This window comes from Rhinatrema bivittatum, chromosome 13 (assembly GCF_901001135.1).
Source record: "Rhinatrema bivittatum chromosome 13, aRhiBiv1.1, whole genome shotgun sequence".
Lineage (NCBI taxonomy): Eukaryota > Metazoa > Chordata > Amphibia > Gymnophiona > Rhinatrematidae > Rhinatrema > Rhinatrema bivittatum.
In genome coordinates, this window is record NC_042627.1 from 66303412 (window position 1) to 66330770 (window position 27359).

A 27359-nucleotide genomic window follows, 5' to 3' on the forward strand; every position below is an offset into this window, starting at 1 on the left:
AGTGCTTCCAGTGTCCTCTGTCCTGGGAATGACGTGGCAGGGTGGGGAAGCTGTGGCTGAATGAATGGTGCTGTAATGGTTCTGCCATTTATGGTCAGTATAGCGTTGAAGCTGTTCCTAGTCTTCACAGTCTGGCAGAGGCTTAGGAAGAGCTGGGTTATTCTATAGGAGATAAAAGCAGTGGCTTCTGTGTTGTTCTGCCTGACCCATCTATAAACACTTTTCCGCAGAATCTTTTTTTAAAATTCCCCAGTCTTATTTAAAAAAAGAAAAAGGCTGAACATAGTGGGGTAGATATTCATAGCCTGTCCAGCTAAATTACAAGGAAATTCCTCAGCACAACAATGCTGCTGAATCTCCGCCACAAGGAATATGGCATCAGTTCAGACACCAGTTTGGGACTTCAGATGCAATGCACTGCTGGTAAGATAAGGATCGCGATGCAGGTAGTTACTGGCAGTGCCTGAAGAAAATAGTAGCCAGTTGGCCAGGACCTCTGTCTAAGCACTATTTAAATGCTAATCCAATGGCTAACCCTGTTTGACTTCACCGGTAACTATTTTGACACCATGAATTACTGATCCTACTCAGAATAGCCTTGAACTGGGCCAGAATCATAAAAGTGATTTAGAAAGAGGCCTCCGCTGTGTTCTCAGGTAAGGTCTACCTGTTTGTCCCTTTAGTTGTAGCAGTAAAGACAGACATCTTAACTTTTTAACGTTTTATTTTAAAAAAAAAGTAAAGTGCATTTTATACAAAAAAATTCACCATGTGTCATCTTAAGTCAAACACTTCCTACAACAGTGAGTGATCTCACATAGTTTGCGGCTTGCCTCTCACTCCAGCCAGGCGTGTGAAACCAAACTGGGAAGGGCGTGGGGAGATAGTGGTAGTGGGAGGCTGGAGCACAGATATCACTCGCACCACAGACTCGGCTTTTTGGCACAGATAGCTGGATTAGACATTTACAGACACACGGCTATTTACAAGCATGCAGTCAGCAATGGAGGGAAAACGTTTCTGATTTTCGACCTAAGACAATACGGAGACTGACCGCCAAGCCAGGCTCTTGTAACATTTCTTAAGATTTATTTGGTATTTTATTGACTGGGAAAGTTAATAATTTGCATTGTGTACTTGCCGTGATACATTACCAAAGTGGCTACTAGGTTTGTAAGGAAGCTTTGAAAAGTTGTAGATGAGTTAGAGTTGGGTGAACTGAAATGCAGGAATGAGCTTGAGAGGCTGCTCTGGGTTATCACGGCACATGGGCCCCACCCTCCGTTTCAATACTATACAGGAAAGCAGGAGGGGAGCACCCTCTACACGATGAACTGAAACCAGATTGGCTTCGGTAACTTGCACAGGAAAATAAATTCATCCAAGGTCATAGGGAGAGACGGTACTGAAACCCTGTAAGCACTCCTGACTCGCTGAACTAAGTCACCAACTCTTCTAAGCATTTTCTCATAGTGAAAAAATGGAGATGCTACTTAGCTTTTCTGTATGTATGAAATTTCTAGTATCACTTCTCCTGGCTAGCTGAGAGATGATGGGAAGAGTCGAGAATGGGAAGAGTCTTTTTACAGTTGCCATTTTTCAAGAAAAAGGAAACAGAACTAGTTAGGCACTATAAGATTTTGTGTTCTGTCCTCCTTGCCATTGTCTACCAGAGGCTGTTCTACACAAGTCAGGGATTTCACTGTAGGTTGATCGTATCCCTGAAACATATCTACTAGAAACTGGAAGGGTGCATGAGCGGATGGAGAAAGCCTTGCCGTTATGCCCCACTTGGTTTACGCTTTTGGAGGCCAAATGCTGGGTGAGGCAGCCAGTCTGATGCAGATTTTCAGTTTTTATGTACTAATACCAATTTCCTTTGCCCAGTCAGTTAAATTAAATTCTCCATCTTCTAACAGTTTTAAACGCTAAATAAAATACCAAATCCTCACCTAGAATATCGCGCTCATCTCTGGAGGCCGTATCTCAGAAAGGATAGAGAGAGGCTAGAGCAGTGATGGCGAGCTCCAGTCCTCGAGTGCCACAAACAGGCCTGGTTGTCAAGAGATCTACAATGAACATGCATAAGAAAGATTTGCATGCATGGTCTCCATTGTATGCAAATCTATATCATGCATATTCATTGTGGATATCATGAAAACCTGGCCTGTCTGTGGCACTCGAGGAGTGGAGTTTGCCATCACTGGGCTAGAGGCTGCTTAAAGAAAGACAACCTCAATGGTTTAAGGTCTGCACCCAAAGCCACGTGAGATGGTTCTTAAGGACCTAAACAGTACACAGTGGACAGGAGGAGAGACAAGCAGAGTATGTTAGATGCATTTACATAGCTGAAAAATACGTGCACAAGAAGCAAACTTTTTTCAATTGAAAAGAAGTTGTAGAATGTAGAACTAGGGGGTCATGATATGAAACTCCAAAGGGGGTAGGCTAAGGAGTAACATCAGAAAATACTTTTTCATGGAAAAGCTGGTGGGTGCTGGAATGCCCTTTCAGATGAAGTACAGACAAAAACAGTAATGGAATTCAAGAAAGCATGGGATGTACACAGAAGATCCCTAATAGCAAGACAATGGGAAGGAAACATGGCAGGGATGGTCCTCAACAACATTCGGCTTTCAGGGAAGGCATTGGAAGTAACCTGCATGGAGCAGCAGGTACACCCCAAAAGCAGCATTGGCAATGCCTGGTGCTTCCTGGAAGGCATTCAGGTAACCTGCACCGAATGGTGATTGCAATCCTAAACAGTAGTAGTATAATTGGGGGATCTGCATGGAGGGCCCATGGATAAATGCAAACTTTAATGAGCATGGAAGGCTGGGTTCTAACATGGAATGAGGCCTACTCGCAGAGATGGTGGAAGATATCACTATAAACAGATTTTGGGCATGCTTGGGTGGATATGGAGTGGCAGGAAAGAGTGGGGAGTCAGTTAAAAGATGTGGGGAGAGAGTAATGTTGGGTTGCATGTGGGAACTCACACCCACCCAAATGAAAATCAAATGGGCAGACTAGATGGGCCATATCGGTCTCCCTCTTCTGTCACTCACCATGTAATTATCCTGTTAAAGCCGCAAGTCTACTGTATGTGAAGAATTCCTCTTTATCTGTTCTAGACTCGGTGCTAAAGAATGGATGCCCTTTCCTAAATTAATCTGGGCCCTAAAATGTATTCAGTTACTTGTGAATGAAGACAAGATTTTCTTTTTTTTTTGTTTTGACAGCAAAATGAATAGTACGGACTGCACTTTTACTGCGAGAAGGAAAGCCTTTGTTACAATGCACATTATTGCTACAGTTGCTGGAGGTTAGTTGCTGTTTTATAATTTTATTATTACCACTGTGCAACACTGATTACAATAACTGGCTTCAGCCATCTAGTATCTGAATAATCCGTGGCATTTAAGATTGCTCGTTATTTGGTTTCTTGTATGGATGGAGGTCTTATTGAGGGGTCTGTACTAAAGGTTTACGGGGGCAGCCATTCATTCTGTTCTGTGCGACTACAGCTATAATCATGCCTAATAAAAGTATCTTTTTTTTTTTAACTTAGCAATATCCACAGGCTGTTTTCCTGACAGATTGTACCAGAGTAACTGGTTTTTCCCTTGGCATGAGGGCAGTTTTGTTTTTGTGTTGTTGTTGTACTTGCCTGGAGAAATTTAAAGGCGGCAGCTGAGCAGGCCAGAAAGCTCCAGCGTGGATTAGCATCATGTTTGACTACATGGAGGCTAACCCCTCCTTTGGGGTTAACGCATTACTGTTTTCTGCTATAGCCTTCCTTCCCTCTTGGTCATTTAGTCTAATGCACTCTAGAGAGGATTTTAAGGCTATTTTCCTCTTCTCTTAATTATACACAAATGTTTCTGTCAGCTATCAGAAGTTGCTCTGTTAAAAAGCTGAGATAGTAGAAACATTATACTTGGTCACAAATCTTAATATAGCAGTGGAATAGCCTGACTTTCAAGAGCAGAGCCCTATGGAGAGGGGGTAGTGGTGTATAACAGATGCCACTTGGGTTTCATACCCCTGATTGTGAAATAGTAAATTGTGCTCATTAAGAGGCAGGCCTTCTGGCTCCGTGCCACACGAAGGGATCTGGGTTCCATTTCTCGCTCAGGTAGAGCTGCAGCGGAGGTATTCACTGCCCAAGGAGCGGTGGATTTAGGTTAGGTCCCATGCTTGCAGGAATCCAGAGGGAAGGAGCCGTGGGCCCCATCCGAAGACTGGCACTGTGATGACTGCACTAAAGCAAGATGGGAGATGATATAGAAAATAGGGAAAGGTCCCCAGCTAGTTGAGAATGAAGGCTCATGGTACTGGATCCCAGCCCTGTTCCGATTGGACTGGCAGCCCAAAGGAGCAGGAGAAAACCAGGTCAATCGGCAAACCATCATTGCTGGCTTGCAATGTGATTTTTCATTCTAGCCCTGGGGCTTGTACACCCTGCTAACATTTGTACTCCCCCTCTCAATTCCTGTCCTGAGGCCCTCCAGCGCAAAACCTTCCTTGGCACAAACCTTTGTGCCGGTTTTGGCATATAAACAAATATTGATTGAGGGCCAGCGGAGGAAAACCATTGCTCAATCAAAAAACAAAACCACCCCCCACTTTAATTCCAGCCACGCTTCAAGATAAAGTTAAATGTAGTCAGAGAGGTAGTAGCTCAGAGCTCTAAGCCATTGGCACCTGGATCCATAATCATTACATGCTAAAAATCCATCTTCTAAGGAAGCAAAATCAACATCCGATTTTTAAATGCTGATGCAGCATCTGAAACTCAGCCATGCTAATTCCACATTTCACCCTTGTCTTCCTAGAATTCCAACTGGTTTTACAGTATGATTCATTACAACAAACTATGCTTTAATTGCCCACCACGAACCTGAGTCAGGCGATAGTTTGCTACCATTCTCAACATCTACGTAAAGTTTTAAAATTTTTCCAAGGCCTGCTGCCTTCCAGGAATGTTGTGAAATACTAAGTAATTTTAAAAAAAATCTGCTCTGTTACCGGAAAAGCTAAAGCAGAAACAGAGATGATAACTTACAGGCATCTTAAAGCATGGATGAGCTAGGTTTAGGATCGGTTGGAATTACATTCTCGGGCTCCAGTTGTGATTACATTTCTCAGTGAGAAAAAAAAAAAAAGTGCATGGCTACAAGGAATCAAAGCCCTTCCGTGCCAATGAAGGCCCCTGACTTTCGGAGGCAGCAGATTCGGTCCATAAGGCGAGAAGACACAGCTGTGTTGAGCAGCGGCGACAGCAGCAAGCGTTTATACGGGTGATTGCGTTCCCAAGTTTGGGTTGGGATTGACTTGTCTGGAAGCAAATAATCCCAGCAGCCCTTGTGATTAAGACAGTAAACTGAGCAGCTGGTTCCTGAAAGCAAGTTGTAGGAGAGCCCGTCACTTCTAAAATCAAAATCTTGTGGTAACCTGCCAGTCATAGCTGGGTTAGTCCAGAACACACTAGGATGCAGTTGAAGTGGTACTGCCCACTGGCACCACTGGCCCACAGTCCATTACTCGTCTTACACTTTTCCCCCAATGAGTGCCCACAAAACCATTGAATCATTGTCATTTACACTCATCCCGTTACAGTAATAAGCAGAGCTGGGGCCATCAGACATTGGCGGCTACTGCCTCACACCCAAAATGCACTCTCTTCTTTTAACAGGACCATGGAATCTCTGGTTATAGTTTCAGAGTAGATCCAAGAAAAAGTCAATCCAATGAAGTGCAGTGGAACATCTGTTACTTCAGTGCCTCACCCAAAAAAACATTTAGGAGGTTTCTGACAGCATCCACAAGTATAGGAACTGGTGAGGGAGAGTGGAACGCAAAGAACTTAACTTCTACATGTTAAATATTACAAAAATGAATCTAAACATTTCACTTTTTTGTTCTTTTCTCTAAAGTCTTAGAAAACCATGCAGCTCCTAAGACCTCTTGACAAGACACGCATAACATTGTCCGCTATTCCAGCACGCAGTCCTGTTATGGACAGCTGGCACTCCTCGGTATGCGCTGGCAGCATTCAGCTGGTTCTAGTGCTAGCATTCCTCACAGTCTCTGCTTTCACATTCTTTAAAAGAAACATACAAGTGATCACAGACAAAATAGAAAAATGATAAACAGTGCTTAAAAAAAATGAAAAAAAAAAACACTACTGCGTATAGACGCAAACATTTTTTTCAGGTTTTTTGTTTGTTTTTTTTAAAAAGGTCCAACGCTGCTATTGTGTGATTAAATTTTTGGCACACAGACACATTTTCAGTTGGTCCATGTCCATTGTGCTTGGATGTAACCGTAGTTTAAATGTAAAGCACTTTTTCTTTTGTTATTTGATCTGATCTCTCTAATCCCAGCTGAGCTCATGCATCACAAACCACTCCAGGTTATGGTCTTTAGTGTATTGTTATGCGAGCTCCAGATTCATAAACTTCGGACCTGAGCTGCCAGCCTGCAGAACTCTCTGTTCTGTTCAGTCACCCAGTATGAGCTGCGGGTTTGTATTAACTGCACCAGTAGTCCAACAGAAACTTTTGGTTGGTAGAGCTCCATCTGTTTTTCACTCTACCCAATCTGAGCCTTAATCACATGGGTCTTCCAGTCCACCCAGTGATTCAAGCAGACGCATGAACACCCAAGAATTTAGGCATCTTTCAACTACTGCATCTCTCACTATTGTGGTTTTTTTTTCAGGAGCATACTGTGGAGATCATTTTGTTGATGTCTGTGATTTAAAAGCAAATTCTTCATTTCCAGAAACTCACACATTTTCATGGCTGATTGGTACAGTCGTGCAGCTCATATGATCTTTCCATTTACTCCAAATGCATGACTAAATCTACTCACTTTGTAGGGGCTACAGTGTACTGGGAACACAACTGCCCTTTCCGTGCAAGGGATCCTACTGGGCAAACACTGCCCCACATGCTGTCCCACATGGAGCATTGCAGGGGCCAGGTGTAAAAACGTTCAGGGTCCGTCTTACTTAGCAGACTAGCAGTGTGATGAAATAGTCCAGTAAACGTTCATCATAGCTCTGTTGGATGGCTGATCCTTTCTGCCAAGGAGCCTCGTGTGCTGTATCTGATTGGTCAATACAACCAGTTACCATAATGGAAACAAATGTCTGCCAGCATTCAGTGTGAAGACTGAAAAAAAAAAAGGAAAACCCTTCCTCTCTCTCTCTACACATAAGTTATGTATTTATACAGTTTCATCGAGTTTGCAAATCTTTGTAGAGAAAGTTTACAACTGGTCCATCCACTGGTAGTGTCAATGTCGGGCTGGGTTAAGTAGCATGCATACACACACACAAATATTTCCCAAGAGAGTGCAGAAATCTCATTTTGTTGGCAGACAAGTATTTTTTGTTTTTTTTTAAAACATACAGTCAGAGTGACTTTTCACACCACAGAATCTCTTATTTCTGAGCCCAGCCTCACTCGAGGTCTTTGGCATGTGGGGGAAACTTCAACATGTGTGTCCCTAATATTTAGGGGTCTTTTTTCAGACTCTGAAAAACTTTTACTACTGACCAAGGCATCGTGCACGGGAGTGCTGATAATATAATTGTCATTTAGAGTCTGATAGCCCTTGTGATCAGGCAATGTACTGGGGATATTGTTGCCAGTTAAAGGATGGTTTTCCGCTGGCTTCCCAACTTTCCGCGGCTTTTTATGCTGTACATCCGGGCATTCGCCCTGCTTGAGGAAAGATTTCATGCCATCCCGATGTCTGTACAGCAGGAAGAGCCCAAGAATGACGACTGCAACCCCGAACAAGATGCTCATGACCATAAACTCATTCCAGTAGGTTTTGCCTGTTAATTTTGTTGCATGGCTCTCGGATGGCGAGATGGACCTCGATGTGTTCATGAATATCTCATTGACATAAGCACCATCTGGAATTGCCTTCACAGTGTCTAGCTTCAGTGTTGCAGTCTTTAGTGTCTCTTCAGATTCCATGCAGTAGTTGGCCATTAGCTTCTGAAAGCCTTCCTCAACTGACCAGCATTCATAGGATCCAAGACGGTCTGGGCTGCCAACCAAGATCAGATTTCCATCTGGCATCACGAGGTAGGATGTGTTGATCCTCTCCCCATTGTGAACCCATCTTCTTGAGGCCAAATTGGATAGAAGTTTGCATGGAAGAGCTCGCACTGCATTGGGTGGAAGCCAGATCTTCTGACACTGTGTATCTTCTGCTGGGAAGAAAATACACAGGCACATATTATAATGCGAATATCATTATTCTGATTGATTTGGTTTACCTGTATACTTTAATTGTAGGGCATACAGATGAATAGTAATACCAATATCTAAACCCAATTGGGTGGTTCTTTTTCCACTCATTTTGGAGACTACTGTGTTTGATATAGAAAACCTGGGACAACAAAAGGACACTGTATAATCAATCTTAGATACCTGTCTTGATATAGAAAACCATCATCTTTTTCTTATTTGCACATGGGTTGCTCTGCTTAAGGCCAGAAGTTAAGGAAAACCTTCTGTTTTGAAAATGCAACTGAAGACCATTATCCCAGGAACCCTGGTTGTGACATGCCTGAGGGTCCACCGAGCAGGGCCCAAGAGACCAGTAATCACTCCTAATCCCAGAAGATGCATTTACTTTGGAATTTAATCTTACAACACAATCTTCAGGACAGCTCAGTGTTTCCTAAGTCACAAATTAATCTTTTTAGTGATAGAGGGAAAGCAGCCAGATGATATTTTCAGGGAAAAATATTCTTTCACCAGACAGTTGAAATAGAGGGCTCTGAGTAGATGATGCACTTTATATTTTATTGTATTTTTTAAAGAAAAATCTAGTAGTACAGACATAGGCTGGGTCTATCTAGCCTGCTCAGTTCCATTCCTGGTGCAATTCTGCAGATCAGCTGGGGCATTGTAAGGCCTAAGGCACCGATGGACCTAGAACCGGGGTCTGGCAAGTTACAGGGCATTATCTTCCCTTCTCCCTCCCGAATTACCTCTCTTCTCCAGACATTCCTTTCCCCTCCCTTTTTTCTTCCTTCTTTCTAGGAAATCTCTCTTCCTTCACAGCATTCTCTCCTTCCCTTCCTCCTCCAGACATTATTGCCTCCCTCGCCCATTCATCCATTCACTTCCCTCATCCCCTTCTCCAGACATTCACACTCCTCCTTTCCTGTCCCTACAGGATCCCTCCCAAGGCATTCTTCTCCCTAATTTCCCACCCTCCGGATACTCTCTCCACCTTCCTCCCTCCAAACACTGCCTCTCCCTTCCCCCACCTCCTCCCCCATCCTCTCCAGTTATTCTTTCAATGTACATAATATACAAATGCTGGCAACACAAACCATCCACTACCAGGCACTTGGGAAATAACACAATATGCAGTATAAAAAGATATTCCAAATCTATATAGAGTCCCGCCCCTGAGGAACATAACTGGTTCCAGGGATTAGAAAAAAAAGGTTGCTGGAAACAGAGACATTGTCCCCCAACAACATGAAGGCTATTGAGATGTGTGGGAGGCATCTGAGAGAAAGAACTCCTTCCTTTAATGTCTGGCGAAAAAGGAGGGATTGGGCATTCAAATGTTTTCTGACCTTGTGCCTAACCATTAGGTGAACTGTGATTTATTATCATGTGGTCTCCCATGAGGAATTATAACCTGCACTTACGCCGTTGCTTCCTGTATAAATTAAGGTTTAATCTGGAACCTGAAGTGGCTATGATGTTCCTGAACCTGACAAGTCCATGGCATTGCACCAGGAATGAATCTGGGCTTAGTGTCCTTATCTGCCATCATGTTCTCTACAGACGGACAGAGATGGAAACAATCAGAACGTGCCTCTGGTAACCGAGCTGTTATTCTAGGATACAGTCGAGAAGAACCTACCAAATCGGACGAGGATATCGCAACGCCACGGTAATGAAGTGCAGAGGAGCGCAGGTAGCAAGGATCATGAATGCTGCTTGTCCTTCCTACCTGACCTCCATCCCCCAAAGGTACTGGCAGAGCTCTTCATGTGGCACACCAAACCTCCTGTTATTGTCCCCGTTAGCCCAACACTGGCTTTCTCCATTCTGCTCTAAAAAGCACCCAATTATTTCGGTCCCGAGTACTTACCTGTCGGTCTGTTAACCCTGGGGTTAGCCAGTGAAACGTTTCCTTGTTTGCAGTATTTCTCTGTATCAGCTTCCTCAATATCTTGGATCAAATGCCTGAAAGGAGAAAGAAAATGGATGCACTGGGGAGAGGAGGAGGGGACTGTATGAGAGCGAAAGAGAAGAAAAGACAGAGAGGGGAAGGACAAAGCACAGAGACTCGGGGAGGTACAGGTGCTTTATCCCCTGCTGTAAAGCTCCGCTGCTCACAGTTGGTACCGTACCCACCACGGATGACTGGAACCAGGCTTGTTCGATAGCCTTCTTGGTGTTCTAGGTTAATCCTTTCATGGCGTTCTGCCAGGATAAGGCACCACCCGAGGCACTAGATAAGTAGTGCTCTTATGTGTGGGGGTAACACTGCAAGCAGAATGAGGATCTGTACCAGCTGTGGACAGCAGATCCTTGCTATGCATCTCCCCCCAAGGAGCTGGGCGATATTAAAATCCAACAGATAACTCCGGCACTAGGAACAGAGAATCAGAAGGTTTGGGGGGGTTTTTAATTTCAAAAATTGTGTATCCCCCCGATTCGAAAGTTTTACAAAATTGAATGAGATCCCAATATTTAAGAAAATAGCAGTTACTAGAAGTAAGGAAAGAAGAGTCAAGTGGATGAGAGAGAAAAAAAAAACTGAAGTAGGGAAAAGACAGCCCTAAAAAAAAAGAGGAAAGCTGGAGTGGCTAGAGTGGGACAGAGAAGAGCAAGGCCTGAGCTGAGCTGAGGTGCACTCACGAGGTGTTTGGGTCCTCTGCATAGGGAGAGACGCTGCGGCACACCTTCCCACTCCAGGCACAGTACGGGTCCCGGGAGAGGATGCATTCTCCACAGCTCCTGTACATGCTGCAGTTTGAGACTGGCACCTGAACAAACTGCAGAGTAAGAGGAGGCATAGAGCAGACCCTGTGGGGAAAGAGAAGCAAGCGGTGAAAAAAAAATGAAGAATTGCACAATGATCTCATCATATAAATCCACGAGGATGCCAAGGGAGAGATCCAGAGCTAGCACAAAGCGTTCTGCTGTCTTATTCAAATGAAAATGTCTTACCTTATCTTCTGTCACGTGTATATATGTGTGTGTAGGGGGCAGAGAGCGTTGGCAGAATTTGAGACTGGCCTCATGTGGAACAGGAGGCAGTGGCTCTTGTCCCTGCCTAGGAAAGGAGCATCCACCATGGCTTGCAAACTCCATTCCCAGTCCTCTCCACTCCAACTACAATCCTTTCTCCGGCATCCCACAACATAAGGAGCCCCACTAGAAGCCTGTCTCTTACCGGGGCATGTCAGAAGCAGTCTCCCTGTGTGGTTGAAAGGGAGATGCTACATCCTGCTTATGCCACTGCTGTGCCATTCACAGGGACGGATTTAGGATTTTGCCACCCCTAGGCGCTTTTGGTGCTTTCACTAACTCCCTCCGCCCCCCACACACTTCCTGTAAGGGTCTGTTACAGGGTGGTTCGGCTGAATGAGACTCAGCAGAACAGGAAAGGAAGCAAATTTTAGCCAAGCCGTTGCCCCCAAAATGTTTGCCACTCTAGGTGCGAGTATAATGGGTGCCCTACTGACAAATCCAGGACTGGCCACTCCTGCAGCAGACGCAGGAGAGCTAGAGCTGTGCTGCCGCTGTGTCCCAAGTGCCAGCTCCAGCCCAGTGACGGAGCCCGGGAATGGAGAAGTGGCAGGTCGAGGAAGGCATGGGCGGCAGGGCAAGATCTGCTTTTAGCAGCTTTTGGCTTGTGCCACCTGTTCTAACATACCTGCTTAACTGGTCATGGTCATCCCTGGATTTTTTTGACCCTTGGCAGCCCCTTATAACATAATAACTATCCCATACTCCAGAGCGAGGCAACGTCGGTCCTCGAGCAGTGCGAGCGGGTTTCCTTTTCAGAATATTCCCATGGCGTATGCATCACATTTATCTGTGTACATGTGATTAGAGATGTAGGTAATTTGATTACCCATTTGTTGCTCTCAAGAATTGGGGTTGGAGTAGCATGAATAGCTAGATCTGGGAGGAGGCCCCCAGTGTCCATTCAGGTGGCAAAGGCAGCATTTCAGAAATCGTGACATTTCTATGGGTTTGTAACCAGAATGATTTTTCAGGCACGAGCTCTTTTAGTTTGTGATTTTTACCATAGACACTTAGAGCCAGAGGTACCAAGCCCTTTAGTACACGTGGTCCTTACTGATCTTCAGTAGAGGTGAAGGGATTACCTGACTAGGGTTCAGCAGCAGGTCTTGCACAGGATGTCTGTCCTGGAACAGCTTCATCTCTTCAATAATGTGCACCTTTCTGTTTACGATGACTGCCTTGTGCAGCCGGCCATCATCTGAAAAAAAAAGATCAGGACTGGAACCAGGAAACCCAAATGCAAAAGCCAGAGCTCAAGGGAGGAATGTGGGCTGCTGAGTTTAAGTGCCCTTTGCACTCAGATGCCACAACCGTCAAACCAGTCGGGTATCACCAGGGCCACGCGAGTCTTTAGAGTTGGCAATGGTGCATAAGTCTGCAGATTACAGAGCAGACAGCACAAAAGGGGCAGCCACCAGAATCCCCGTATAAGAAGCGATGCACCATGGATTTGATTCATAGTGCATTAGAATATGCGCTCTTTGACTGGCACGCATTGGAAAATAAAATGTGGGAAGGCCGATAGCAATCCCTCACTCCACTAGTACCTGGTAAGCAATACCTCGCCCTTCTGGGAAATGCAGACACCGGGAGTCATTTGCTCGGGGCAGGGTGGTGACACAGTAGCAGGTGACATTACACCAGGGTCGGGAAACAGAAGGACCGGGCTGCAGCCCGGTGAGCCCATCTGGAAGGGATGGCAAGGCAGGTACCTGTTCCCAGGAAGAGCACATTGTAGGTCTTCTTCAGGCCCTCCACCTGCTGCACGCTGATTTGCTGGTACCGGACTCGCGTCTGCAGCAGCAAGGGCTGGCTCCGGACCGCGCTATCCATCAGGAAGTGATCCTTGATAAAATTCAGGACCCGGTCTGGCATCTGCAGCGAGGATTGAATTTTCATATGCCTGGCACTGTTGGTGATGCACTGTGAAGAAAAAAAAAACAAACAAACCCAATAAAAAGTGACATCATAATGGGGACGGAAAAAGAAAACCAGGAATAATCTGCATATTTTATAGACGTTCTGTCTGAGGCATTTGTAAGCCTTTTTATTGATATCAAGTGAAGTTAATATGCCAGGGATTAGTTGGTCATCTCCGTTCTGAATCGCACCCCACACTATCACATTTTATCTTGTAAAGGTAAAGCCACAGGTTTTGTGATAAGATTTACTTTATGATCCCCACCGGCACAAGAGAACTTATGGCTGGGAGAAGGAAGGCAACACCACAGCACAGGCGGCGATGCCAAGGAGAGCAGAAGAAAAGGAATTTGTGGGGCAATATTTCTGTTTCCTTGCTTAAAAGTACGTGTCCAGGGTCTGTTTTTGACCGAGCGCCTTCTCCTGAGGGTTATGAAAGAACAGCTCAGCTTTTCTTGTCTGTTTTAATGTTCCATGGTCCTCAGAAGGCAGCACTCTCTCAAGAAGGGATGGGGAGCTATTGACCTAAGGATTATATAGGACGGATCCAGCTCCCAGACCGTCCGCCGCCAGTTTATGTAACTAATGGCTCTGCAAGCAGTTCTTCAAGGGGCTTCTGCTTGGGCTATTTGTCTATGGCAGTGTGTTTTAATCATTACTGATAAATATAGGTTAACCTTCTCACTTTGATTTTGAGTAGTGCTGGAATTGAGTGGGTTTCTGGTTTTTTTTTTTAATTGTTAGACATTTAATAACTCACCTGTTTTACCTATTGTTGTAACCTCAGCCTGCAATGGGGTGCCTGGCAAGAGTGTTAACTGCCCCTATTCTACAGTCAGTTGGCCAAGAATGTACACCTGAATTCTTATTGACTGTAAAGCTTGTTGCTGATTTATTGTAAACCGAGGTGATGTTGTTAACGTGCCGTGGTATATAAAAAATCACGAAATAAATAAAATAAATAAATAAGAAGGCGCTGTCCCCTGCTCACAGCTCAGACCCTGCACCTGGATCCTCCACCGCTACCTCCGACACGGGACTCAGGGCTATCTGGACCCAGATCCACAGCCACGGCAGCTGGGAGAAGTAGGCGGATGAGCTGCAAAGTCCCCAGTAAATGTAATAAAATCCTTAGCCTTGTATTGACAAAGATCCCAGCACAGAGGTGGAGCCTCGAACTGAGGACCTTCCTTTCAAGGCCTTCCGCCTAAGATGGGAACCTGTACAGTATGGAGGGTGGGGAGGGGAGAGGAATAATCCCCTGCCACTCAGCCCCACTGGGGAAACTTACATTATGACCATTGCTAAAGCAGAAGGATTAAACCTTTTGCTCTGAAAACAAAACACGCCCTACAAGGTTTTGTCTCTTTTTGGCTAAGATTAAACATAAGCTCTGAGTCACGGCCTGTTGATTTGAAACTGAGAACCTGAACTATATGGGGGTTAACACGCTGCCACTAGACCACAATGGGAACACAAAATTAGACCTTGGAACCTCATTGTTAAAACATGGCCTTCTAAACAAAAGATGCTTTTCAGCCTCTTGCTTCAAATCACTGCTTTGTAGGGCTTTTGGCTGAGAGCGGCATCACATGTTCTACAACGTAGTACAGTATCCTAAAAATACTGGGAGGATCAAACCACCATCCCATTAAAAAAAAGGAAGTAGAAAAGATGAGGGTTTTTGTCACATAAAGAAATTGTTCTAATTTTAAATGAGCGATCGATGTTGTAGAATGCAATAAAGTAAAATGGCTTTTCATTCTGCCTTTGCACACCAGAGAAGTGGAGATTAGTAGATCAGTAGAAGTGATTGATTAACACCTATAAACGGAGTTTCAGAATTCAGGCTGGCAAGAGGACTGAAGATCCGTTACCCTCATCTGTCCAAGGTGGCAGAGAACCAGAGTGGAGGAACTTCACATGGGCAGATAACGGCTCCTTATTGCTATATTCTTTTTACCACTAGGCAGTGCTCTTCACTTCATAGTTTTTACATTATTTAAAATGCGTGTATGTATTTTTCACATCTATGCATCACACCAGTTGAAACCCAAACAATTCCTGCTGGGTAAGCTCTAAAGAAGGATTACCACAGGATTTTTTTTAAAGCATATTAGTGTAACTAAAAGTGATTATTATTTACTATAAATAATTGGGATTTGGGAAACAGCATGTTATAAAAAAAATGAACATAAACATTTGGTACTGTGATAGTGGGAGCATGGTTTCTAATGCTGCCATGTCAGGTCCTCATGATCACAGCATCACATGCTTCTGCAGACAAGGCCTATAGAGACATCCACTCTTCCACTATCATAGCACCGTGTTAAAAACCAGCTCTTTTTTTTTTTAATATATTATATTAACAGAAATGTAGTTTCTAAAATCACAGTCTTATATATCACCGCTGGTGTTTCTTTACTGGTAGTATTTTGAATCCGTGTGTGGTTGTTCTTTTTAAGTACAACAGGGGGATTTTGTGCTACTTTAGAGCACAGAGAGATAAATACCAGGTCATTATTAACACAGAAATAGCCTGAATACTTACAGAGGATGAGGCGCCATGCTGAACACAGTATTTAAGCACTAATGCCTTACAGCGTGCATGCTTACTGGTAGCGGGGGCTCCGTATTGGAAATGGCCCTGGCTTTTTCTTTTTAATAAAATAAATGTAGCTTGTGCATTTTGAAGAGGCCGGCCTGTGGCCTAGTAGCAGTACCGTGCATTACCATGCAGAGGACCTGCTCTGACTGTTCGCTCCCCGGTTTGGTGGGGCTGGAGCTGCGGCTTAGGCAGCATCACTGCCCCTGGGGGGAGAGAGAGCGCGCAAGTCAGTTATCGTGCAATGGTGACCCCCTAGTGGCCAGATTTAGGATCCTTGATTCCAGAGGAAGCCCTGGATCATGGCCCCCTTGGTCCAAAACTGTCACAGCAGTGACTGGACTAAGTTAACTGGGTGGATGATAGGAAATATGGGAAAATGTTTCCGGGTAGTTAGGAAAGGCAGCTCAAGGCAACGTAGCCCAACAGAGATTGGTTCCAATTGAGGCCCACGAGAAGCAGAAGGAAACTGCTAGGGCCCCCCTCCACACACCCAGACATCTCTACAGCAAGTTGCTTTACAGAATATTTCTGGCCAGATTTTGCCTCTTGCTATTATCAGAATGTTGGGAGCCGGATTTGTTTACAATCTCTGGTTATGTCCCCTGCACCCAGTCAGGATCACTTAAGAATAATGTTCCTTGGGTTTCCATGTTATTATAAGTGAGGTCCTTCACTCACCGCTCCAGGCCGTGGGTCAGGCACCGGGTGGGTGTATGTGTACCACTGCTGCGTTTCCCGATTCACCTCCTTGTAGAGGCCACTGAATGCTGTCTGTACATCATCCATAGTGAATTCGCATACGGCTGAACTGCCTGTGCCCCCTTTACTCCTAGAGGTAAACCGCAGAGAAAATAAAAAGTCAGAATCCATTCAACCAATCATATGAGCAAGTATTAAGCTCCCCCCCTGCCCCCCCCATTCCCTCAACAAGCATCCTGTTCTCTGAAATCAGGGGACTCAATCTTAGGAGCCGTCTACTTTCCCAAGGGAGTTTTCATTCTTCCCTAAGCCCATGGAGACCAGTAAAGGTCCCCATGCGATATGAGGATCACATGACTGCCTGCTCTCAGACCTGCCTATGTTGCTGCTCAGCTGTGCTTTCTATCTTCAGTTGCCTTTAATGTGATTTTATACATGCAGTATATATAAAGACAGATTGGGCATGTGTCCCAGCTGGCTGCACCTCTGGATGTCATGATGGTTTAATGTTCTTATGTGTAATTGGTATTTTATTCTATTTATTGCAAATTGCTTTCATTTGTAATACAGAAAGGTGAGTAAGAAAATTCACTAGACTAAGCTAAACTTTCACTGTCAGGTGCATGCAGTGCCCTTGAAATTCTGTGGGCTGTAACTATGTTGTGTGTTACAAGTCCCAGAACTCTAAGGAAGTACTGAGGCTTCAAATACATGGAGAAGACGCTGCTATGCCTCATTTTTCATCTCAGACGGGTGGCATTGCACTGGTTGTCACTGCTGATTTATGCCAAGCTCCACGCAGCACTTTTTCAGAACTGGAGCACTGAGGTTCCTCACACAACAAACTATTCTTATGGTTAATGCGCACATGAGCAGTTTTGAGACCCTGATTGTATTTAGTTCAGGGGTGCTCAAACCAGTTCTTGGGGTTCTCCTCCCAGCCAGTCGGGTTTTCAGGATATCGCTAATGAGTATGCATGAGATTTATTTGCATGCATTGCCTCCTATATATGCAAATATTTCTCATGCACGTTCACTAGGGATATCCTGAAACCCCGACAGGCTGGGGGTGGGGAGGGTCCGAGGACCGGATCAAACACCCCTTGATTCTGGTTTATGAACAGTAACAACAGAAGCCTGGAGCAATCTGGAACTTGAAAGTTTGACTCCACGAGCCCCCACGCACTCAGCATTTTTTCCTATAGACACAAAAATGGGCCTCTTATGGCTCCACTAACTGGAAAAGCTGCCAAAAAGCAAGAATGCACATGGGTCCCTGAAGCCTAGACTCTCTCCATTTCCTTGCCAACCCTCCCCACCCTTACCCCATCCCCATCTGTGTACCATTGAGAGGTGAAGACGCCATAGAAGACGGTGCTGTTCCAGTGCTCCCCTCTGGGGGTCAGCACAAACATATCTTGTAGCACATTGAAAGGTAACCCGTCATCAGGGGTGGAGCACAGCAGCTGGGCTTTCAAGAAAGTGGTCCATCGCCTCTGTAACACGCGCTCCCCTCCCAGATCACCCTGGGGAAAAAAAGGTTTCGTTGGTTTGTGAGTTTGTCAGGAATGGGTTTGCATGGCTTGGCAAATTTCTGTATGGAGCCTTAAGAATTCGGCATTCCATTTGTGTAATAAAATATGGGGTAGAAGAAGAGAGAAAAACCAGGAGAAAATAGAACAGAGGAAAATAACCTTTTAAATTCTATTTTTCTGGGCCAGAAATGTTTTCCTGTCACTTTGGGCTTCCAGCTCTGTCGGAAGCTGCCTCTCTTGGGCTATGCTGCTAGGAGCCTTCGTTAGTAGGCATTTTCCCCTTCTTTTGAATCCCCTCTGCCAGGGGCCATGCACCAGGGCTCCTGGTATGGGTCCTAAATCAGGATGTCACTGCTGTGCACCTAAGAGGAGGACTCCTCCTCCTGCTCCCCACCACAGGGGCCGGGATCACCGTCTCTGCAGAGCATCCAGGCCCAGCCGACCCTCCTCGAGAATCAAACCCAGGACACTCCGTATGGAAGTGCACAGCACGGCGCCACTATGGAGCCGTCAGACTGGCCGCTTTACATCACTGCAAGTCTTTTGCAAGTTTGCAACAGGAACATCATTATGCCAGAAACCAGTTACCAGCTGCTATGAAGAAATATCAGGCGATAGCCTCACAGTTACCAAATCCCATCGTTCTTCATTCTCTTTCTAGGGTCCCTCTCTTTGTATTAGTTTTCCCTGAACTGGCAGCGTTTCTAGATCTATACGAAGCCCAAATTTGCAGACGGATGAGCATGAGACAGTAAGGCAGGGGTGAAAGTTTCAATAACTGCATCTTATTAATCTTCTTCCTTCGTAGTCCTGTTTTCTGACCCTGGTTGGACTTTCCCCACCATCCCTTACTTCCTTTAGCTCTCCCTCCTCCTCCTCTCTCTCTTTAGAGTGCTTCTGTTTTATTTACGCATTATCTCCTATTCCTAAGTGGCTCACGAGAAGGGCATTCATAATCAGATGACATCCCTTTTCTTTGTCATCCATCTCTTTTTTTTCTGTGATCGTCCCCTCCTGTGCGTCTCCTCTTCTCCCCTCCCTTCTATGCCCTCTTCATCAGCCCCCCCCCTTTTGCAGTATTCTGTCTTCTCTTGCTTTCTCCCCTTCTGTGCTGCCTCTCTCATCCCTTCTTCAACCATATAAACTGGGGATGGCTCCAGCATGGGTCAGTGTTTCCCAGCCATGCAGCCTCTATCCGGCTTATTCTGCATGGCACAGTTCCCTGTTAAGGAATATTCTCTTTGGACCTTTCCTGAGCGCTCTCTCTCTCTCTCTGCATCTGGCCATGCCGCGTGTCACATCGTGAGACATGCGCTATCTCAGGATAAGAGCAACAGCCCAAAAGCAACAGGATGCCATGCAATCTTTTTTTTTTTCTGGCTTTCCCGGGCCGCAGTACAGTTTTGCTTTCTGCGGCCTGTTCCCCTCTGCCCAGGATCACGGGGAAAGATTTCCTTTAGGAGCAGAATCGTGAAATTCCCACACTGAACAAACAACCGCTTTTCCCAAATAATTTGTCTCGTCGTCTCATATTATGGGGCTCACCTTGCAGACTCGAGCAATCCTCGACACAATTGTGTTCTCAAAAAAGTCAAATTCCTTTCCTGTCTCGCTGAAGAAGAAATAGATTTTGTCGTCGTTGCCCACAGCATTTGGCAAACTCTCTTGAATGTAAGCTGAACCCACAAATGCTGGATCTGTAGAAACGAGCCCCCCAAAAAACAAAAAAATGATAATTTAATAGCCGTTTCCAGAAATCTATAAATGGGGAGGGGGTGATGGAAAGCAGGAGCAGGGGGGCAGCAAAGTAGATTACATTTAAGACTTGGAAAAGTACAAAAGAGCCGGCAAGTCAGTTCATTTGCACAATTTTTAAAGAAAGAGTGGCTCTTTTGTCGAAAGATTTTATGTACCGCAATCTAAAAAATGTAGGAAAACAAAGAAAACCGTATGCAAAAAGTGCTTTTGGACCTCAGGCTGGCAATACATATTAGTTGACAAAAAAGGTCTTGAGCTGCGTAAAGGAAATTAGGACATGACTGAAGCATTCGCGTCAGACATCTGATCAGCCCCCAGTTTGATTACTAAGCAGCCAACGTACTAAACTGCACCAAAGACCACAGCAACGGCCCTGGGCCCATAATATTTAAATACCTTTCACAGCAATGCTCTTGTGATTGTGCAGATTTCATTTAAAAAAATATAACTACACCTCCTTGAGGTCGTTAGGAAATGGCTTCTCTTAAATTTCACACATTTTAATGCACATTTAACTTTGTGAACATACGTAATGAGCGGATTTGCATGATTCTCCATCTCATTACCAAGGTTTTGCACTTCTGTTTGCACCCGCTAAATTATGTGTGCAAATCACCATTATGGGGGTCATTTTCAAAGGAGTTACGCATGTAAATGTGACATACTATCGTAGCAATTTTCAAAAGCTATTTACTCGAGTAAAGTGCACTTACTTGAGTAAATCCTATGGACAATTCAATGGCATATATTGTAGCAATTTTGAAAAGCCCACTTACTTGAGTAAAGTGTATTTACTCGAGCAAAAACCAGTTTTGCTCGAGTAAATGCTTTTGAAAATCTGGCCCATAATGTGCACAGTTTCTCATAAATGCAATTTTGTGTGCCGTTTGCTATTTTTTCGTGTGTTTTCGCATTTGCAACTTGCCGTGAAGCTCAGTACATTGGCCTCGGCCACAGTTATTCCTTGCAGCTCATTTCTACGTTTATCTTTGGGACTAGTGTTATCTTACTTTTTTTCTGTTTGTCTTCCCTTCTGAATGACCTTTCCATTTGACCTGGCACATTAGCTAAAAATCCAATCCTGCTGTCCCGGGAATCTTGTCTAACCTTTTCAAAGATGCGCAGCTATCATACCTTGAAGCCAGTTAAGCGAACTCTCCGTCTTCAGCGCTATTCTGCTCTCCTGACTTTTGTATATGATTGGCTCATTTCCCTTGAAGTTGCTGATAATGCCGGCATATAGCTCACCATCTGCAACCAGAAGAAAAATATCTCAGTGCAAAACATACATTGTTCAGAACGGGAGAAAACATAGTGAAAGTGCTGGGTTTTCATCCAGTATCTCCCAGTGGAGCAAGCGGGAACCACATCAAGATCTAGCAGGGCTTGGGCATTGTAAGATTGTTCCATATTACACGTAAGGTACTCTGGCCCAATCATCCTAAAATAAGATTAAAATGTTTGTTCTGACCATCATCAATATGGCACAACACCATACAAGACTCAGGCATTCATAGCACAGAACCAGCACTGCTATATACATTGGTTACACCGTAGAAGTGATTCACAGCAGAGAATTATCCATACTCAAGGATAAGCAGGATCAGATCTGGAGGATTCTAACTGGAATTCCTTCTGGACTCAGACTAACAGACCCCAAAGTCCAAGAAACAGATGTATAGCTTAAGCCTGGCTTCTCTCTTTATTTACAAAGTGAGTTTGTATGTACATATCTCAGTGGATTTATCTCAAACAGTTTTTCTTGTTTAAGAGTGATAAAAGTGATTTATTATATTACGAGCCCAGGATTTGTGTTAGGGTTTGCATGGGTTAAGGGGAAGGAGGGGAGGGTTGATAGGAAGTTTAAGGGCGGTACTAGTGGGTTGGATGTACATGGGTGAGTATGGAGTGAGGGTGGGATCTGAATTGTTGATTGTATAGTTATTTAATTGTAACCACTTTGAGTGGTTTCTGATAAAGCATATAATCAAGTCCAAATAAGTCGGAAAGTGTTTCCTAACGGCAAGGGATGTGCTAGGGATAGGCTCCGGAATTGAACTCTCTGTGTGCGTGGAGAACACAGATAATGATCCGTTGAACTCCCTGACCATCGCAGCAGTCAGGTAAACGAACAGTGTTTAGGCTACTCCTTAAGCACAGAAACACAGAAATTACAGCAGAAAAGGACCAGATGGTCCATCCAGTCTGCCCGGCAAGCGTATGGTAGTATCTGCTGTGCCGTGCCGTGCAGGATACCCCCATGTTTATCAGTTTCCCAGACCGTAAACGTCAGGGCTCTCGTGGTTGCTGTTTGAATCCAATTCTCCGTTACCTCTTGCCTTTGAAGTAGAGAGCAATTTTGGAGTGGCCTCAAAGTATCAGGCGTATTGGTTAAGGGTAATAATCCCTGCATCAGCAAGTTACCCCCATGCTTATTTATTTCCCCAGTCCATAAAAGTCTGGGCCCTCTTTGCTTGCTGTTCAAATCCAATACCCCTTTTCCCCCTGCCGTTGAAGCAGAGAGCAATGATGGAGTAAAATGCTTATATTCTTATGCACACATAAGAACATAAGATTTGCCATACTAGGTTTCCAACAGTGGCCAATCCAGGTCACTGGCAGGATCCCAAGGCGTAGATAGATTCCAAGCTACTTATCTCAGGGATAAGAAGTGGATTTCTACAACTCTACCTTAATAATGGTTTATGGACTTTTCCTTCAGGAACTTGTCCAAACCATTTTTTGTTTTTTTTAAGATAGCTAAACTAATAGCTTTTACCACAACCTCTGAAACCCTGCTACTTACCAACCATGATGGCTGTGGATTTGTATTCCGGGTCAAAGGGACAGCGCACTTTCCCATCTTCCAGGACCGGGTTACCTGAAGCATTCTTCTCCAGGGAGAAATCCTGAATTTTCTACAGACAGAAATATGAGCTGCTGATCACCAGACATAGACAGCCCTGCGTCTGAATAAGGGAACTTTAGAAAGTGGGGGAAACCGAATCCAGATTTGGTAAATAAGAGCTCATCGCTCCCAAACAAGGAGAGCGTGGTAATCTGGAGAGGTGGCATGCAAGGGGAGGAGGAGGATATTTTTAAAGTTTCATTTTTTTTCCAGAAACCATTTTAGCTATTTTTATAGCACACAGTTAGAGGAGATTTGCAAGCAGTAAATTACAGGCTTAGAAGAAATGCAAATGAATTTCTGGTCTCTGTTTCAGGGTCCAGTTCCCTGGAACTGCCTGTATTGTGTTTCCAGGGTATTTCTAGCACACAATGCACACAGCTCTCATCAGTTCCCCTCACTACCATAGCAGAGAATAATGTACTGCAATCAATCTGCTCTGATTCATATCAATTACACTTTTTTTTTTAAAAGAGGGTCCAATTTAACAATAGATTTTAATTAAACGCATTACAAAATAAAAACGTACAGCTGCATATTTTTTTTTTCTTTCTGGCCCAGCTGTTTCCTCCTTAATTGGATCTGGGGCTGGGATCTGGTGCCATGAGCCAACATTCATAATTAGCTGGGGATTTTTTTTCCTCTATTTCATATTTCCTCCCAGCTCACTTTGGTCCCGTCCCTGCCAGGGGCCATGCACCAGGGGCCCTTCCAGAGCCCTGCTGTCATGGGCCATAGGTCTGGTCACTAGGTGTCACTGTTACTCTGTTATTATGGGCCCTAAATCAGGCATTCGATATCAGCAGCACATGAGTGCACCCCCTTCCCCCACCCGCCGGCAGCATCCCCAGTCTACTCGGGGAGCGGAAGACTTGAGCCATGAATCAAGCCCAAGTCCCTTTATAGGGCTGTGCATAGTACTGACACAATGAGCTGGCCCTGGGTGTTCATATCATCCATGCTGACAGCAGACTGGAACAGGTGACTGAAACATGAACCCTAGCAAGAGCACAGATACTATCATTTGTTCAACTGAGACCAAACAGGTACTTATGTAGTGTTTTTATCCAAAGCGCACTGCAATTTTAATTAGGGATGCATATATTAGTACCAAGAAAACTGTTACCCTGCCATGTATCACCTCTGTTACAGATAGATAACCATTATCAAATTGCTAAAAATAAAGTAACAGATACATAGATTGGCATGAAAATTGCACTATATATCAATACAAGAATACAGTAGAAATAAGCAAGTCAGTCCAAGGAAGCTATACACAGAATGAAACCAACAGAACCAATTCAGGATCGTCTATAAATGGATCCCTATTAAGAGAAGCAGTGAAGGTACTAGTTTGGTTCTGTTGAAATGTATCTGCAAATAGATGTTACTGGACTGGTTGTGTTTTCTTTCACATATGGATGGAATATACATACCACAAACACAACAGAACAGCACACAATTAAAGCAATCCAATCCAAAGAGATCCATTTCAAAAGACCCGAGTTAGGCACATATGTGCAAACACATGCTCACAGAACTCATGCAAGAACATTCCTACACAGGCCTGACCCAGCAAAATCAGGTCAGAAAAATGTACACTTAGATCCAAACCAACGGAATCAGTCCCGTGGCATCCATACTAAACGGAACCCTAACATAACCAATTCAGAAACATCCACGCACCAAGACCAACAAAACCAGCCTACCTTCACCTACACACAGACCCTACCATGAGGTTCACACATATGGCAATACCATTACAGCCAAGGCAGCCACATTAACCTGTGCTTCATCCTCAGAACTTTTATGTGCCAAAGCAGATAATGATCAGTCAGTGATTTTCATCAAAGGGCTCCATCCTTTGATGAAAAGGGTGGAGCCCTTCATACTGGTAGAAGCTCAAAACCAACCCAAAAGATGTCACAAACCATTTAAGCGCTCATTCTTCTCCCATTGGGAGAATGTTCCCTGTGCTGCTACTTACAATATAGGCACAGAATGGGCTGAAGGCATACGTTCCACATGTGTACAGGTGTGTGGCGTTCAGCTGCAGAAGAATTTTTACATAATTTTGGCAGTCCCTCTGGAAAACAATGGGGAAAATACTGTTAGTGTTGTGCATGACAGGCACTGAAAATGTATTCCATCCTTCCAGCTCGGTTGGAACCAGGACTGGGATTTGATGCCACGAGCCTTCATTCACCACTATTTGGGGATTTTTATATCCCCTCCCAACATACGTTTAGTGCGGTCCTCAGCCGAGGGCCATGCACCAGGGTTCCTTCCAGAACCCTGCAATCGTGGACCTGAAATTCAGCCACTAGATGTCACCATTGTGCAATGACTGAATTCCTCCTCCTCCTCAAGGCTGTGAACACCACCTCTGTAGCATCCCCAGTCCCGGCCAACATTCAATACAAACAAATACCTCTCATCTCAGGCTTCCCTGCCCTGGTCTGCAACCTGATCCAATGAAACTATTCCATAACCGAGCCTTTGCTCCTTCCCTATACTCCACAAACTCATCACACTTGTTGGCTAGGTACCCCAGTCTTAACAACATTAAAAACTTTTGGGTTGATACAACTAAACAAAATCATCCCAATTTCAGAAAGAAACTATTGCTTCACAACTCTCCTACCTCTAGATCTACAGGGTGGCCCATGGAAAAGTAGCCCACCTCCAATACCAGTGCCCACACAGGCAGGCTACCTTTCCATGGGCCACCCTGTATGTTACAGAATATTCCTTAATTCCACACGGTAGAAACAAGAAAGAGCTTAAAGTACCTCAGAATCCTTGCCCTTAGAAGCGCACCGTTTCTTTGTCTCTTCATCCGCCTTCCATGATAGGTGCTGCAATGAAAAGAGATTTTGGCTGTTTATAGAAGAAGCCAGGCACGGCGTAGAACAGGATCCCAATACCCACTTTCAAGCCACCGCAGGCTGTAAGTTACGTTTGACTTCTGAAACTTAGATGTGACAAATTAGGCCTTCCACTGATGCTCAGGAAACAGGAGAAAGCCAATTGTTTCAGACAGGTACTAAATATGTAATCAGGAAGTGGGCCTGCAAGCCTAGAAGTAGAGCACATAGGGGTCCATATTCAGTGGCATTTAGCCAGACAAGTTGTGAGTTTTCTGGTTAAATGCCAACTTTTGAATATTTCAGTCACTTCTCTGGCTACATTTTCGCCAGATAACCCATTATCTGGCTAACCTTGCAAGCTGGCCAGTGACTGAATATTATCCCATGATGCTTAACAACTGTGTTTATTGTTACTAAGTCCTAAGGCGTTTAGATGGACTTCAGTCTTGCAAATGGAAAATGCACTGAATTTACTTATCATTAAAGCCCAAAGGAAAAGTACCACAAAATACAGCTGCAGTGCATTCTGCAGCTGGAAAGCAGCATTCTTTGATTGTCTTTTAATGACCGAATAGTGCTTCCTGGCAAAACAATTGTGTTCAATCTTCTGTCGGAAGATTTTGGTTTTGTTATGGTTCAGCTTTAGAAAAGTTAAGCCCACGTCTTAGACCTCTGCCCACCCCTCGGATCAGCAATCTGTCCCCAGCCTCTGTGTCCTCTATCAGTCTGTCAGTCTATAAATGTATCCTTTCATCCATCCTAGCTGTACACTTACCAACCTATTCATTAGGCCTTCCCCCATCTCCATTCCTCTATCTATCCTCAGCTCATTACATCTCTACTTGGCACTAAATACATTCCTCTACCCATCCACCTTTTTTACTCGCTCGTGTTTTCCAGAAATTAATCTCTCTATATGGCATATGTCCCACATCTGTCCATGTGTCACTATTTACACCTTCTCTGCCTTGTAGTGTATTATAAAATGCACGGAGACCGTCTTTCTCCTTTAAATAGAGCGGCACCAAAGAAAGTCAATGTAAGCAGAAACGCACGCACACACCCCCACTTCTGCAGAAAGCACAAATGAAACATGGGAAATAACCTGGAAAGGCAGAGAAGAGAGCGAGATCCTTGAAACTTACGCTGGACTGGAAACTTGTGCTGTTGACTGCAAAAAGCGCCTCCCGAGCCCCCAAATACAATGTTTGCCCATCCTTGCTCAGCAGAAGCGTCGTATAGTGGCTCGCGCCCTCTGCTTCAAACCACTTCAGCCTCCTGTCTGAGGAACCTGGGGAGAAAGAGGTCAACCTGTCACCTGTCTGTTCTATGCCATATCCGTCACCGTGGCACCCATCAGCTCCTGCCACAGCGTCACTGACAGAAACCGCAGGAAAGAGATCACTTTTCTAGTACGGCAACCGGTTCATTGCATGAGCACCATGTGCCTGAATTACAATATACTCTACAAGTATAACCTCCGTTTTCTCGGCCCATGGTCCTTGTGCAGCATAAGGGTTTGGTCCATTTGTCAGTTCTATCACCTCTCATGGATACTACTCAAGCTCAGACAGAATCCATCTCTATATCACTCGTGGCACTCTGTTCCTCTGTGCGATTCTCAGAGGCCGCAAAGTGCTCATAAAGCTTTGAGGAACAGTCTGCAGACCAAGCCAGTTTGCTGCGTGGGAGGAGTGCAGTTTGACATCCCTGATCTATGCTATGCCATCCAGCCATGGTAAATAT

General features: G+C 44.6%; 1 protein-coding gene across 1 annotated transcript in view; it reads right to left on the reverse strand.

The window, feature by feature from the left end:
* Positions 1 to 706: 706 nt before the first annotated feature.
* The window catches only part of SEMA4B (semaphorin 4B), a 130818-nt gene continuing 104165 nt past the window's right edge, over positions 707 to 27359 (reverse strand). The window contains 14 exon segments of the mRNA XM_029574561.1: positions 707 to 8236; positions 10147 to 10241; positions 10920 to 11053; positions 11055 to 11087; positions 12398 to 12513; positions 13028 to 13238; positions 16522 to 16672; positions 17887 to 18068; positions 19623 to 19774; positions 20970 to 21086; positions 22642 to 22753; positions 24731 to 24829; positions 25536 to 25601; positions 26759 to 26904. Coding sequence (XP_029430421.1) covers positions 7437 to 8236; positions 10147 to 10241; positions 10920 to 11053; positions 11055 to 11087; positions 12398 to 12513; positions 13028 to 13238; positions 16522 to 16672; positions 17887 to 18068; positions 19623 to 19774; positions 20970 to 21086; positions 22642 to 22753; positions 24731 to 24829; positions 25536 to 25601; positions 26759 to 26904 — 2414 coding nt within the window. The 3' untranslated portion in view covers positions 707 to 7436.